The following is a 12,747-nucleotide window of genomic DNA, read 5'->3' on the forward strand; positions in this document are numbered from 1 at the left end:
GTTCTTTCAGCTGATGCTCCCACCTTTTGGAAGCCAAAGCTGCCAGCTTGGCCTCTTGCAAAATACACATTCCATTCATAAGTGCATTTGTGCCTTTTTCCTCCCACACCCTTCTAGGCAGCCAATGCAGAGCTGCCAAGGCAGCTGCTGGAGAAGCAGCTTCTCATTTGTGGAGGGAAAAAGCAACTCCCAAGAGTTTTTACAGAACTCTTGGTTTAGGCTTTGAACATATTACTCCCAAATTTCTGACCTCCTCACCCATAGTAGAATTATCCAGGACACACAGCCGCATTCGTTTTCATTTCCTTTTGCCCTCCTTTTTGTAAATAACCTCTTTCCTATTATAAAAAACAATTATTAAAAAAATTTTTTAACTAAAAATAAATTAAAAAGTAAGACCAATTAATGGCAACTTGGAAAATCCAGAAAAGTTAAAATCTGATCTATTCCCACCACTTCAAGTTAACGACTGCCACTATTTTTAGTTTTTCTATCATACTTTCCCATTATTCAAAAGTAGGGATTCTAACAGGTGCCTAATATTCCAACATGTTGATATGTGCCGTAATTCCTAAAACCGCCCCCTGCTGTTGACACTGAAGTTGTTCCAACTGATGCTACCGATTATATATATCCTTGCACAACAAACATCTTTGACAGATAACATTTCTTGAGGAAACATTCCTAGAAGTGAAATTATTGGGTTAAAGAGTATGAACACTAAAGATCGTCTTTTTATTCCATAAGAGCTTTCAACTTGTGTTTACTAAAATGGATTTGTTTCAATTCTTTCCCAGTTTGACAGGTTAAAAAAGAAGAAAAACTTTTCACAGGGCACCTGGGTGGCTCGGTCGGTTGAGCGTGACTTTGGCTCAGGTCATGATCTCGTGGTTTGGGAGTTAAGCCCCGCATTGGGGTCTGTGCTGACAGCTCAGAGCCTGCTTCAGATTCTGTGTCTCCCTCTCACTCTGTGCTCTTCCCCTGCTCACACCCTCTCTCTCAAGAATAAATGAAGATAAAAAATTTTTTTAATTATTAAAAAAAACTTGTCATGATAGCTTTAATTTCTATTTATTTGAATATCCTATAGATTCACATCTATTTTTTTCATAAGCTTTTTGGCCAGTTGGTTTTCTTTAAGGTCTCCTTATGGATTAAGTACAGTGTCCCACTGGTCTTTTATTGTAAAAATGTTTCTACTTACAGTTTTAGAAATCTTTTCTGACTTCTTCTATTTGCTCTGTACTTACAAAGTCTTGATTGACCCAGAGATCAGTAGCCACTGACGTGTATATTTTTTAAAATAATTTTTACATTTTTACTCCTCCTGTAATTTGTTTTGGCATATAACAACTTCTCCCCCAATATTTAGATTTTACCCATTTATCTATCTTTACTTACCAATCAATGGAGGGTGTATCCTTTACTATGTAAGGCCATGTATGCAAGAGCCTGTGACAGTGTTTTCTTCTGTCTCTTCTTATACCAGGTGCCACACCATCCTGTAGCTCTATGTTAGAATATACTAGCAATTTCAGCAGCACCACCCCCAAATAAACACAGGGCTATAGAGAGTCCCCATCAACATCGACTACAAAACACTACAGTCAGATGCTTTGCTGTTGACTGCACTGCTGCCATATTCCACTAGGACTTTTCCAGCATCCCTAAGGCAAGAGAATCAAGGTTGGAACATTACATAGGAAGAATATTAAGAATATTAAGCCCAGATAAAAAGCCTTGTGGTTGGTAAGAGCTGTGAAATCACAGCAAAGGAAAGGAAAGGGAGAGGTTGGGCTGCCTCCCTTACCTTTCCTTCCCAGGCAGACTAACCCTTTTGAGCCTAGATTAAAACCCAGAGCTGAGAGAACTTCTAGAGCCAACCCAGCCATGTGCTCTTGCCAACTGGATTTGAGGAGAGAGAAGAGGCCCAGTGCTAAGGTGACTCTTCTGTACATCACTACCTTCTGTTGTATCTCTCTTGGTAGAAACTGTCCATTCTACATGCAGAGTTAAGCTCATCTCTAGTGTGAATAAGTTGCTTGCCCCTCATCAACAAAACAAGTTGGACATTAGCTGTATAGCACCATAATACTTGTGAATAGCTCCAGGCTTTATACGGGCACCCAAATCAGTACCTTTCACTTTGTAATTCTCCACACCTGTATTTGTTAAAGCCATGGCTGGGCTCAATATCTCAGAAAGGCCAAAGCATAGCAAACACAAGTTAAAGAGCCAAATGGGGAATAAGTACATGTTTTGGAGATATACTTTAAGTGAGGGGGAGAATCACCCCCCCCACATCCCCCCCTCCCCGATTTCCTTCCAGCCTCCATCTGATGCTAACTATGGAATTAAGAGTAAGGGAAGAAAAAAAATCCAGTTCATTGAGGAAACCTTTTAACTCTCTCCCTAGCTACAGGATGTAGTGACTCCCAAGTCCTTTCCAAATGAAAGGAAACATAAAAGCACATCTAGTCTCACCACACTTTACTTACTTATTTTTAGGAGATACCAACATGAGGCTGGAAATCTTTGGGAAGGTCACTAGGGCCTCCATCAAAGAAGTAAGATGGCTGGCCAATAGCTTTCCTGAATATAAACAATAACAAGACAGAAAATACAATGAAAGGAAGCTAAGGGTCATAACTGGTCTACCATAATCAGACTTCTAGGATGTACAAGCCAAATAGAGCCATCAGGGATCATGTTAGTCTAAGCACTCCCATCCTCCCACCCCCCAGTTTGGCACAGGGAAGTTAAGCCCCCAGGAAGGGGGGGGGGTGACTTGTGAAAGGCCATGTGTGACCATGCCAATACCCCCCCACCGCACCATCTCCTCTTTGGATTCCTTGCATTACTCACATGACATCCTTTTGGAAACCTTAAACTTACATGACTTAGGTGCTTTTTATAAAGACTCTTTTAAATCCTAACACTCTGGTGGAAATAATAGTCTCTTGAGTTTACAGATGAGTATAAGGAAACTCAGAATTTCACTAACTTGCCAAAGGTCACACAGCAGTAACACTTGACAGTTTGGGCTGGTGTCCTTTGCCTTAATCACTCCCAACCTGATGTAGGAGCCAACCATTAGCACAGTGCTCAAATTCACTTTTTGTTCCTCATGGGAATCCATATTAGTTGCTATAGTAAGACTATTTAGGTAGTGGCCCTCTGAGGACTCATTTGCTTTTTGCCTACAAGTATTACGACCCCAAAGGCCATTAAATTCATGAGTGGGAAGTCATCATCAATGTTTGAAGTATGAGGATCCTGTACCATATGGATTATTTTCCATAGCATAATAGCTGGTTGGTAAATTTTGCCCAGAATTAAGTCACTGGTTTTTGTTTTTTTTCCTCTCACAATTGTCAACAGTCAAGTAAACAAATTTATTAAATCCAACAGCAGGTAACCTTTCAAATAAAAAAAAAAACATCAAAAGAAAAATGTAGACAAAGACCAAAACGTGTGTAACAGCTTAAAAATATTCAAGGGGCCATTTGGAGAGTGCAACAGTGCAGAGAATACAAACAAAAGTATTGATCTTTGTCAACAGTTTGTACAACCTCAAGAAACAGACACAATGGTCACAAACCAAGAGGAATCCACAAAGGTGGAGGGTCACATGAGTAGTGGACTCATCACCTCAGTGGGTTAAGGCAGGGTATCTGTAGGACCAATTCATCCAAGTCCCATTTGCCTATTGCTTCAAATTCCCCCTTTGAAACCTAGAATCATATTCATTAGTGCAACAGGTAAAAGGAGTTATACAGATTCAGGGTTGGGGACCAGAGTCAAAGGGAAGACACTTCTCCCAGAATAAATGGGGGGTGGGGGGGGGGGCTTCTGTTGCATGGCTTCCTTTGGCAATATCCAAGATTATACTGAAAGAAGGGAAGGTGCATTGTGGAAGAAGGTATCTGTGAAAACAGGCTTCGTTTCCAAGAGGAATAGGGAGGTGGATGCTGCAGCACCTGATGGTTACTCAAAAGCTATTTGAATCATCTTGGCTTCTGTCAAGCCTGCCTTTCAAGAAGAAAAAAAACACCTGCAGATCCTCACTAAAACATGGCCCCAAGCCCAGGTTAAACTGGATATATGCTATAATTACAGCTAACCATAGGAATAAACTTCTGAAAGGGGGTGAGTGGGAACCCCCTCTATAGGATTCTACTTACTTATGGAGTAAGTAGAGGATCAATGTGACATGTCCTCAAATGAATCTCAGCACACTGTAATAACTTCTAATAGTCCTTCCAGCTGTTTAAACACAATACTGCTAGAGTCTACCAATGAAGACCTTTGTCAGTTACCAAGATTTTCAAGTCATCACTAATCAAACATTAGAGACACAAGAAAAATGGCAAAGCAGGCAGCTAAAAATAAAACAAACCTAGCAGCAGCTTCTCTCCAGCCCTTTATAATTGCATAACTGGGTCTACTTTTGGGCTTCACTACACTCAAGACTTCACTTTAAATGTGGCAAACCAAAGTCCTAAATACAGATGTTTTGGTTCTTCAACTTTTAGACCCAAGTCCTTATCCCAGTAATTCGCCACCGTTGTTTAATGCAGTTTAGCATGTGTACAGTATTTGAAGCCATCACATGAACTGTGGAGACCCACACCCTGCCAGCTCCAGCGTGAGGACTGAATTTGGCATCACCCTCTGGGAAATCAGGACTGCTTCAAACACTGATTACTCTGTGGCCTAATCCCTTCCTTTCTAAGAAAGCTACTTCGTGCCTTCCTTAGGGAAGTTTTATTATCGAAAACACCGTCCTGTATATTTTCAGTTGGATTTCTTTGGGCCTGTGGGCTTGGTTGAAATTTGGATCTTTACTCAGCTCTAATTTTTCTTATCAGAAGGGTAGACATGGTGCCTGGGACCCATTTCACACATGTGGGCACATCTGGCAGAGATGAGGGAACACTGCTGAGGCAACCAGCTGAAGCACAGCACAGCCATTACAATAGGTGGGGTCAATGATACACTCAAGTATGGCTGGGATGGGGGAAGAGCATTTCAATGAAGCAACGCTTCATCTCATATAGCTTTCTAATCGCTAAACACAAACTCAGCCATTTGCCAAAAACTAAGAAATTCCCAATACATACTGAATTTGTTGTAGTTACCCTCAGATATTTGCCTATTTTCAAAATCCACATCCTGCCTCTCTCTTCACACCACCCTGGTGTTACATTGTTAAAGTGAAGAGTGCACTGGCTTACCTGAGGGGCCTGCACTTGGCCTCTTCCACACAGTTACTGCTCACTCATTGAACAGAAACCCTATTTCTAGGTTAAAAGGAACAGAGACCTTTTATTTCCCAGAAATGGGACTACAAATCCTACACACATCCCATCTTGGATCCCTTTGCAAAACTGCTTTGCCTGTGGTCAAGCATTGGCCCAGAGATTCTGTGGAGCCTGGAATTCCTTGCATCAGGAAGTCAAACCTGGAAGGAACCTTTATGTTCTTCCCTAACTGCTCCCTTTTCTCATTTCTCATTTGCATTTCTGTAATAAATAGATCATTAAAAATATAATAGAAAATAATTACTGGCTCTTCTGTGGAGAATGGGGACACTGAATAGTTAATTTACAAAATCCACCCAGGCTAGAACACCTAATGCATGGAATGCCACCATGTAAGGTGGAGAAGGAATCCAGTTCCTCCAGAGTCCTCAGGAACCTCAGTGCCTCCCTCTTTTGTGCACTTTCTCTCCATAAACCCTTGTGATCTAAGAAGAGAGCCTTACCTGGCTAGGAGAAGCAGCCTTTCCCCCTTTTCAACCTTGACCCAGTCTAGAATCAGGAAGAATTAGAGGTTGCAGACTGGCTGGATGAGAAAGCAGTCTCCCTATAAGACCTCAGCCTGGGCAGCCTGACTACAGCTGAGCCCACAGAATCTGGGAGGGGAATGGGGTGCAGGGGCTAGAAACTCTTTCCAAGGATCTTGTGTCTTGGGCAAGAAAAAAGCCAGACATCTGGCCTGAGACCTTCTTCAGCTTTCTAGCAGTATTGTTAACTTGCTGTGGCTGATTTTAAAGTTTCCCTTCCAGCCCTCTAGAAGGAGGAACCATAAGGTTTAGGGGCTCTAAAAAAAAAAAAAATTCAAGCTCCCAATACATTTCCTAGGTCACTGTCAATCTTAGAAAAACATCAACTGCAGAAACTCATTATAAATCCTCTTTGGAAAGATGGGAGCCTGGACCCATAAGGCTACTAATAAAGGACTCAAAATAAGGAAACCCTGCCCAGGCTGAGAAACATATCTGGGAGGCAGATGGGAGGAGTTAGGGAGGAAAACTCCAAATTTTAATAGACAAACTCTCTTTACCTCAAGAGTATAAATATTTTAAAACTTTTTATTCAAAAGATTCCCTTTTCAATGTGTTCCAAAGTGTTGGAAGCTGAACTGTACAAGTTCCTGCCACCCACCCTTCCAGCACAGTTTTTCGAGGATGTTTTTTTAGATGGAAAACAAGAGGACCCTCTACCGAAACCAAATAGGAGCAGAGTCAGCTCCTGTGTGGCAGTTTGGCCAAAGCCGGCCTTGCGGAGCGAACACGTGGAGGAGTCTGGGGGAACTGAGCCTCCCTCGTGTGAGTAAAGGGCTGAGAAAATTCATCTTCTCTTTAGTGAAAATGGTCCAAATTCATATTGAAAAGCCTCCATTTATGACGTTCCCTGGCACTCTTCTTATGCTTTATATATTGAAGGCAGCTCCCTCTCTTATGGCCAGTTTTAGCAGGCAAAGAAAATAAAGGAATATAGATACATATATGTGTATATATATATTTTATATAGGTAAAATATATACATATCTTATATATGTATATATACATATTTGGGGGCAGGGAAAAAGAGAGGAGGGTCATGTAAACCTAAACAGTCATCACATTACCCCAAATGAGCCTGACATTAACAAAAAAGATAATAAATAACTCCTGGGGATTAAGTGACAACATGGGTGCAGCAAGAAGGGAAAGGGCACACGTTTAACTATTAAATACACTTCTATATTTGTTTGGCAGAGTTCAGGCCAGTCCCAGGCTTCTGCACTTGCCAGACAAGTAAGCTGATGATTAAAAAAAAAAATTTTTTTTTTAATTAAAAAAATTCAAGCAGAGCTCCATACCACAGTTTTCCTTCAAGTCAGTTGGCCGGCAGGCACAGTTTTCCGACCACCAGGAACAGAAACTTTGGCTCCAAGGCAAAGGGGGGGGGAGGGGAAGGGGAAATATTTTCACCTACAACATGAAAATACAGAAAAGTCATCAAAAAAAGAAAAGTATCAAAGTCTACTTCCAGCAAAACTGAGGTAGCACTGCTTTCTCTGCATTCAATGCTTAAGTGGTTCTCAGTACAATGTGGTCTAAAAAAACTGCTCACTTGACTGACAGGTGCAGCATGTTGATGGATAAACTCAACATGAAATAGGTCAAAGAAGGAATGAGCAAGAAGTGAAGAAAAGGGTTTTGGATAAATTAGCTTAAAAGGGGGTTGTGACCAGACTACAAATGCTCTTGGCTGGCCTTGGCTCTCCAAGAGCTTTAAATTGCCTGGGAATTAATGCAATATGGATAACAGTTAACACTGCTTTTCAATTCTGTGTAAATCTTTTAAAATAATTATTATAACCTAAATCCAACCATGTAAACAGCACTACACACAGTACAGACCTGCCCTGAAAACCAGAATATGCAAAACTGAGATCTGGCACTGTATCATCTTGTAATGTTACTTCAACCTAACCGTCCCATTCCCCCCTCCCTGCTCTACACCCTCCCCCACAAAAAAAAAAAAAAAATCTAATTTGTGCAAGAAATGGCAGGCTTACTCTATCTGAAGGCTTCGAAAAAAAGATACACAACATGTAGCCAGGTTCAAATATTTTGGGGGCCCCCCCCAAAAAGAAATAAACCAAAATAACCAAAAAGTGAAGAAAGTGCCTAAAACATGATACAGCATTTTAGAGCCCTTTCAGATACAAGGCAGAGAAAGGTGTAAAGTAGAAAATATCTGGATCTTCAGTAATTTCCAGAAAGGTCCAATCCCTCAGTTGGCTGCAGAGCAACAGGCAGATCCTTGCTGCTGCTGCTGCTGCTGTTCCTGGGATAGAGCCACTAAGTCTGCTCCTCGGGACACAAGCCCTCGGGCCCTGAGCTGAGTGCACCTCTCCCTTCCCCTTCTCTTTTCCTTCGCTCCATCTCCCACTCCACAAAGGTATCGAAGAGACTTGGCCAGGCCTCATCTTCACTGTAGTTGCTGAGATCTGGGCCAATCACCTGAGTGAAGTTAAGGAACATGTTCCAAGTGTCCCGGGAGATGCCCTTGATCCCCGAGGGGTTCTCCGTTAGGAAATTTAGCCACTGGTCCAATACTGGAGGATTGTTCTGGGTAAAGACTAGTTTCCACAGGGCAATGGCTATTTCCCGATGCAGTGACCGCTGCCCTTCTTCAGAGTCCAGGCCAAACTGAAATGTAAACCGGTAGAGATCCTTGAATTTATCCTCTTGTTTGGCTTCTGTTAAGAGGCTAGGGAACCGTGCACAGATCCCATCAATGCTGTCTGCACTTATTGCTTTGCAGCCATCAAAAAACTCCTTCCTGCAACAGGAAGGAAGGGGCACAATTAATAACTGTAGACAGTATCATCTGCTGAGAGGCAATATAGCATAGTCATTAAGAACATGGCTTCGAGGCTGGATGGCTTGGATTTGAATTCCAACTCCTCCACTAATTAGTCCTAGTTCTTCATCAGTCAAGTGGTGAGATTAACCACCTAACTTCTAGGATTTGGGTGAGGACTAAACAAGTTACTATGTGTCGACTGCATCTAACAGGGCCTGGCACATGGTAGACAGCGGAGAGTGGCTCATTCATTCATTGTTCATCTTTGCAAAGATGAAACTCATGTATCCCACTCAATGCCCTATTTCCCATCTGGCAGTAGTGATTCAGCTGTAGACTCCTCTCCCAGACAGGGGTCTTCCTGCTTTCCTTCTGATTTTTTTTTTGAGAGAGAGAGAGAGAGACAGAGCATGAGCCAGGGAGGGGCAGAGAGAGAGGGGGAGACCCAGGCTCCAGGCTCTGAGCTGTCAGCACAGAGCCTGATGCGGGCTCAACCCCACAAACCGCAAGATCATGACCTGAGCCGAAGTCAGATGCTCAATCGAGCCATCCAGGTGCCCCTTTTCTTTTCTATGGATTATTTTCAAAATATTTTTGGCAACTGCCAAGAGATGTTTTTGGAGCCAAAGGTTCTGGATAAACCTAGGTAACTGCCACCAGAGATCACAGTTCTGTTATTAAAAAATGAAAAGTGTGGGTGCGCCTGGGTGACTCGGTTGGTTACGTGTCTAACTTTGGTTCAGGTCATGATCTCGTGGTTCAGGAGTCTGAGCACCATGTCGGGCTCTGTGCTGACAGCTCAGAGCCTGAACCTGCTTGCATTGTGTGTGTGTGCGTGTGCGTCGCTCTCTGTCCCTCCCTTGCTCATGCACGCTTTCTCAAAAATAAACATTTAAAAAAAACACAAAATTGCCTATGTATTTTTAACATCTATGTAACACTTTCAGATTCCAACAAGGTTTCCCACTGATCACCTTCTAAGAGATTCCTCTATCAGCTAAATACATAAGGCATCTAAAGTTTGTCGGGTAATCTACCCAGGGGCTAGAAACTGGGGGGTGGAGGTGAGGGTACTTATAACCCAGTACTCTGGAAACCACACCTTGAGGTGACCCTGCTCCTCCTTCTCCACAAACAACCTCTACTGGGATGCATGACCATGGCAATGCGCACAACTACTGCTCGGTCACTGGGGCCCGCAGTCCTTTCTGGTGTGCGTGCTGGCTGAGGGACATATACGCAGAGCCGGAAGGGGCAACTGGCTTCATATAGTGACAGAGGCAGACACCAAAGGTGCTCCCCGGCGTGGCACTCACAGCACCTGGCACGAGAGGTGAACGGTAAGTATCAGTTGAGCAAGGAAATGACGGAATCAACAAGCGGAGGAGTGAAAGAAGAGAGAAAGGTCTGGAGCAGCAGTGGGGGTGGGCAGCGGCTTGGCCACAAAGCTCCACCGGGATTATTCCTTGCTTAACTTTAGGCAAAGACGGTTGCTGCCGGTGATTCAGAGGCTGAGATGCTTTAGAGAAATCGGTCAGAAAAAGAAAGACTTACCCAGAACCCTAAGAAGCCAAGCCAGTTCTACCCCAGCTGGGCGCACTGCCCAGTAGTGCATTCTCCCTCCTCTGCTCACCTGGTGACATGAGGTATTTGTGACTAACCTGGTGAATTTGCACATGGTTGCAGCCTGGAACTTCCAAGCCAAGAGCAGCACTCGAAATTCCGTGGGGTCAACACATAAGTCATTGCAAAAGCGCTCCATGCCTTCCTCCAAAATTGCATCTTCCCGCTCGTCCTTGTAACGCCTGAACAGTTCTTCCAACCTCTGCAGGGAAGACTCCTCAGCATTGGACTTGGGCTCCCTCCCAGCATCTCCAAAGGACGCTGGCAGCTGGCAGGATTCGGTGACAGCCTCTGCCTTCTTGGTCCCATTGACAAGGATATCCCCACCTGGCTTGCCACAGACTGGTGGCTGTTCCTCACGGTGACCTGCACTCCGCCTGCTGTGTGACTTGCTACTGGGGTCACGGTCTCCGTTCTTGCTGCCCAGGGTTGATGAGGGATTCTTGCACTTGGTGACACACTGGCCCATGGTGCTGGTAGCCTGGCCTCTAGAGTGGCCCCCTCTGGATCAGATGCTCTCGCTGCCACTGGCCCATGTGCCTCAACATGCCATCAGCCAGAGGAGCCAGCCCACCTAGAAGAAAGTTAGAGAACAGTTACCACTGGACAGGGAGACAGGAGCACAGGGCCTATGCCCTGGAGCCCCGCTCTATTTCAGTGAGCCAGCCACGAACCAGGGGAGAGACCCAGAGGTCATCACCACCTCCCTACGAGCTCTGTGCCTTCACACTGGAAATGCGGAGCTGAGCACATATGGAGAATAAGGAAAAATTCCTAAAATTCTTAACGTAACATAGGTTACAAAGACGTTGATTCATGTGCAGAATGCATCAAGGACGACTGCAGTTTTGCCAGAAATACTCCAGAGGAAATCTTTCTTGCCAAGCTGCCCTCACATAAGAAAGTTTGGTTCTAGGTTAAGCCAGAAGGTGCAAATAAAATGTTCATCCCCTAGTTTCTATTGTCAAAATCCTCAGATTTTCTTTTTAAGTAGGATGAGTAGGAAGAAAGGGTAGCCACATTTAAGATAGTTTCATAGTGGCCTAAAGATGAGGTAAAGAATTTGTGGAGTCAAGACGACAGTGTCCCAGACAAATAGCAAAGTAAAATTTGTCTCTGATCTCTTCAAATTCCTCTCAGGGACTCTCCCACACGGAAGGGTGAAATGCTCTTTCTCCCCCTTTCCTCTGCCTACCCAGAGGAGCCCACTCTACCTTAAAAGAAGGGCTGATTTACCTCAATATAATCTCTAAATAGTAGGATAATGGCTAGCTGAAAAAAAAAAAAAAAAAAAAAAAGGATGCACTAATACATCCCAAACTCCTCATGGTGCCGTGTTACTTAACATTATTTCTAAGTGTGTTTTGTGTTTTTAAAGAATTACTAGGAATTTCCTGGCCAGAGGTGAGGTGATTTCTCTGCAAATTATGTATTCTTAATTTCAACTGGTCCACAAGAATAACCAGCCACAACTTAGTACCTATACAGTCCTACCACCTGCCATAATAATTGTAGCCACCAAAGTTCTAATGTTAACAGGACTTTGGGCCAGGACAGGAGCCGGAAGTAGAGTACATCAAGTGGACCAAAATCCGTGTCAGTCCCATGCCTGCTCAGCTCTAGGTAGCATTCAGGGACCTTTGTGCTCCAAACTCAAAGCTCTTAGGGGACTGGCAGTGGGGTAGAAGGGTGGTTTTCATGGAAGGTTGGAGCTTAAACTTTACCTAAACAACTTTCCTCTCCTCCGAATAGTGCCTAGATATGTTTGGGGTTTCTCCGTAAGGAATTCTATGGGGAAGTTCTGGGTTTACAGGTTTAAAACAACGACCAGGGTCACTGTGAACAGTTATCGGAGACTCACTGTATCAGGGTGTTTCCTATTCTCCACCCTTATAGAGACTAAACTGACAGAGACATGCCCATACATGCCCTCGAAAGACTTGCAGTTCCACTTAGGCTTCAAAAAAACCCTCTGAAACCCTACAGGGTTTTGCGGTGGAAAAAGACAGATCCAAATACGTTTTCTTGACTTTTTCTGTGCTTTAGTAGTGTAGCGAATTAGCCATAAGAACAACTATTAAAATTGTAAAAGGTAAAGGGTTAATTCTTGGAAGACCAGCATACATGGAAAGCAACTGCTGGAGCTGAATTATCTCAAAACAAGCAGGACTCTAGCATGTGGAGGGTCTGGTTTCCAGATCTGTGTTTCTAAAGACTACAGTGCTAAAAGAAACAAAAGGCCCAAACTCATACAAACCCCACATGCTCGCAGACTGGCAGCTCTAATTCCCAGCCATGCTGACTCACCAGGGTTTGCTGCTCAGCTCCCGCTGCTGAGGGAGGTCCTGGTACCTGGCAGGATAAGAGGATTTCCTGGCCTCCGTCTGACCCACCTACCCCAGGCCACTCAGCCTCATCCCCACCCCCACGGGACAGATGCTTCATTGTACCAGCTCCCTCCAAATCCTGGCGCCAAGGC

The 12,747-nt window shown here is 43.8% G+C and overlaps 2 protein-coding genes across 15 annotated transcripts in view; one reads left to right on the forward strand and one right to left on the reverse strand.

Annotated features, from left to right (window-relative positions):
* Positions 1–837, forward strand: part of REXO5 (RNA exonuclease 5) — a 40,592-nt gene extending 39,755 nt beyond the window's left edge. The window contains 1 exon segment of the mRNA XM_029949933.1: positions 798–837. Coding sequence (XP_029805793.1) covers positions 798–810 — 13 coding nt within the window. The 3' untranslated portion in view covers positions 811–837.
* Positions 838–3,376: 2,539 nt separating this feature from the next.
* Positions 3,377–12,747, reverse strand: part of DCUN1D3 (defective in cullin neddylation 1 domain containing 3) — a 38,955-nt gene continuing 29,584 nt past the window's right edge. For 10 of the 14 annotated variants that reach the window (XM_029949703.1, XM_029949700.1, XM_029949701.1 and 7 more), the window contains 3 exons: positions 10,307–10,842; positions 9,748–9,966; positions 3,851–8,621 (listed from right to left, as the gene is read on the reverse strand). In XM_029949703.1, coding sequence (XP_029805563.1) covers positions 8,138–8,621; positions 9,748–9,966; positions 10,307–10,737 — 1,134 coding nt within the window. In that variant the 5' untranslated portion in view covers positions 10,738–10,842 and the 3' untranslated portion in view covers positions 3,851–8,137. Of the gene's footprint in view, positions 8,622–9,747; positions 9,967–10,306; positions 10,843–12,575; positions 12,621–12,747 lie in introns of all 14 variants that reach the window. The other 4 variants (XM_029949699.1, XM_029949706.1, XM_029949696.1 and 1 more) reach the window with 3 other exon arrangements.

The sequence above is a fragment of the Suricata suricatta genome, chromosome 8 (genome assembly GCF_006229205.1).
Source record: "Suricata suricatta isolate VVHF042 chromosome 8, meerkat_22Aug2017_6uvM2_HiC, whole genome shotgun sequence".
Lineage (NCBI taxonomy): Eukaryota > Metazoa > Chordata > Mammalia > Carnivora > Herpestidae > Suricata > Suricata suricatta.